At 32.4% G+C, this 2,500-nt stretch overlaps 2 protein-coding genes across 2 annotated transcripts in view; both read right to left on the bottom strand.

Moving 5' to 3' along the window:
* Positions 1–543, bottom strand: part of EMWEY_00034940 (hypothetical protein) — a gene marked incomplete at both ends in the record, with an annotated part of 1,443 nt that extends 900 nt beyond the window's left edge. The window contains one exon of the mRNA XM_013478539.1: positions 1–543. This exon is cut by the window's left edge and continues 900 nt beyond it. Within this exon, the coding sequence (XP_013333993.1) occupies positions 1–543 (543 nt within the window).
* Positions 544–578: 35 nt separating this feature from the next.
* Positions 579–2,500, bottom strand: part of EMWEY_00034930 (hypothetical protein) — a gene marked incomplete at both ends in the record, with an annotated part of 3,472 nt that continues 1,550 nt past the window's right edge. The window contains one exon of the mRNA XM_013478538.1: positions 579–1,271. Within this exon, the coding sequence (XP_013333992.1) occupies positions 579–1,271 (693 nt within the window). The remainder of the gene's footprint in view (positions 1,272–2,500) is intronic.

The following is a 2,500-nucleotide window of genomic DNA, read 5'->3' as shown; positions in this document are numbered from 1 at the left end:
TGGTGGGGCCCCCATTACTGAGAGGGGTACAGGGGCCCCCCCACCTCCCAATACACCTGTAGGAGGGGGGCCCCCCTTAGAGGGGGGGGCCCCCAAGACACTTTTCCTATAAGAAGGAGAAACATCATTAGGAGGTAATATACTAAATGGTAATTCACCAGGAGGAGATATAATTAGGGGCCCCCCTTCCTGCTGCTGCATTAGCTGCTGCTGCTGCTGCATTTGCTGCTGCTGCTGCTGCATTTGCTGCTGATCAAGGAAGATAGTTTGTTTATCTCTTGCATGCAACATCTGTAGAAGAGCAGCAGCAACATTTGTTGTATTCTCTAATAAACCTTGCTGCTGCTGCACTTGCTGCTGCTGCACTTGCTGCTGCACTTGCTGCTGTTGTTGTTGTTGTATGTATGCTGATGGTAAGAGTGCTGCTTCTTGCTGCTGCACTTGCTGCTGCTGCACTTGCTGCTGCATTTGCTGCTTTTGCTGCAGCTGATTACCTTTTCCTTTTCCTCTTACTCTTCTTATTCTTTGCTTATTATTATCCATACTAGGAGATAAACTACCTGCTGCTGCTGTTGTATCTACTGCTGCTGCACTTGCTGCTGCACTTGCTGCTGTTGCTGCTGTTGTAGATGGTATACAAGTGTCTCTAATAATTTACCATTTATACTATTCAGACTAATTTGTTCCTCCTGCTGCTGCTGCTGCTGCTGCTGCTGCTGCTCCTGCTGCTGCTCCTGCTGCTGCTGCTCCTGCTCCTGCTGTTCCTGCCCTTGCTGTTCATGTTGCTGTTGTTGTGTGTTATTGTTATTCTTCTTTTGCTGCACTGACACACCACCAGCAGCAACAGGTGCTGCTGCAGTTGTTGTTGCTGCACTTGCTGCAGCAGCAGCAGCACTACCACCACCATCAGCAGCAGCAGTAGATGCAGCAGATTGTTGCTGCACTTGCTGCTGCACTTGTTGCTGCTGTTTCTTAATATTAATTTGTTGCATCTGCTGCAGCAATTGTTCCATAGAATTTTGTCCCTCCTCTTTCTGCTGCTGCACTTGCCCTTTCTGCTGCTGCCCTTGCTGCTGCACTTGCTGCTGCACTTGCTGCCCTTGTCCTTGTTGTTGCTTCTTATATTTAATACCTATATGTTGCTGTTGTGTATCTTTCTCCTTTTGTTGCCCACCACCACCACCACCACCACCACCTCCTCCCTCCTGCTGCCCCTGCCCCTGCTGCTGCTGCTGCTGCTGCTGCTGCTGCTGCTGCTGTAGTTTATATTGCTGATAAATAGTATGATAAATATCTTGTTTAAAGTTTCTATATCCAATAAGAGAAGAAAGACAACGAAAGAAGAATAGTTCTTCTTGTGTATGTGCATGATTACATTTATATGAATATTTACATTTATTTAAATAAATATAATTTATACATATATTTGTTTTATAAAAAGATAATGTATAACGTAATTCATCACGATTATGTGCAAATTTACAGCTTTCTCCTGTATATATACATATACACACATATATATTTATATATTTATTTATTTTATTTATTTATTTTATTTATTTTATTTATTTATTTATTTATTTATTTATCTATTTATCTATTTATTATTCATATTTATATCTATACCTATTTATTTATTTATTTATACATTTATATTTATATTTATGTATATGTACATGTATATATGTATATGTATATGTATATGTATTTGTATATGTACATGTATATATGTATATGTATATGTATACACAAAGAAAAGAAGAATAATATTTATTATTTATATACAATAAACAACATAATACATAAATATACATAAATATTTATTTATTTATTTATTTATTTATTTATTTATTTATTTATTTATTTATTTATATTGTATACAACATAAAAGAGTAAGACAAACATATAAATAAATAAATAAATAAATAAATAAATAAATAAATAAATAAATAAATAAATAAATAAAAGAGAACAATAAAACAACCCTAACATATAAATGTGAATATGTGTTTGCTGCTGCATTTGCTGCTGCATTTGCTGCTGCACTTGCTGCTGCTGCTGCTGCTGCACATAACTAAATAAATAAATAAAATAAATAAATAAATAAATAAATAAAATAAATAAAATAAATAAATAAATAAATAAATAAATAAATTACCTTTATTACATGGTTGGTGTATCTTAATAAAAGGACAAATCTTTGTCTTATCTAAGACAGGAGGATTTCTTAATTCTTCCTTATTATGTGCATATTTACATTTATTATTTATACATTTATATTTATTATTTATATTATTATTTATATTATTATTATTATTTATATTATTATTATTATTATTTATATTTATATTATTATTTATATTATTATTTATTAATGTATTTATATCTCTATCTATTATATATTTATTTTCTTTTTTTATTTCTTCCTTATTATTATTATTATTATTTATATTATTATTTATATTATTATTATTTATATTATTATTTATATTATTATTAA

This window comes from Eimeria maxima, genomic scaffold (assembly GCF_000499605.1).
Source record: "Eimeria maxima Weybridge genomic scaffold, Emw_scaff484, whole genome shotgun sequence".
Classification (NCBI taxonomy): Eukaryota; Apicomplexa; class Conoidasida; order Eucoccidiorida; family Eimeriidae; genus Eimeria; species Eimeria maxima.
This window is presented reverse-complemented; position numbering and strand designations above follow the sequence as displayed.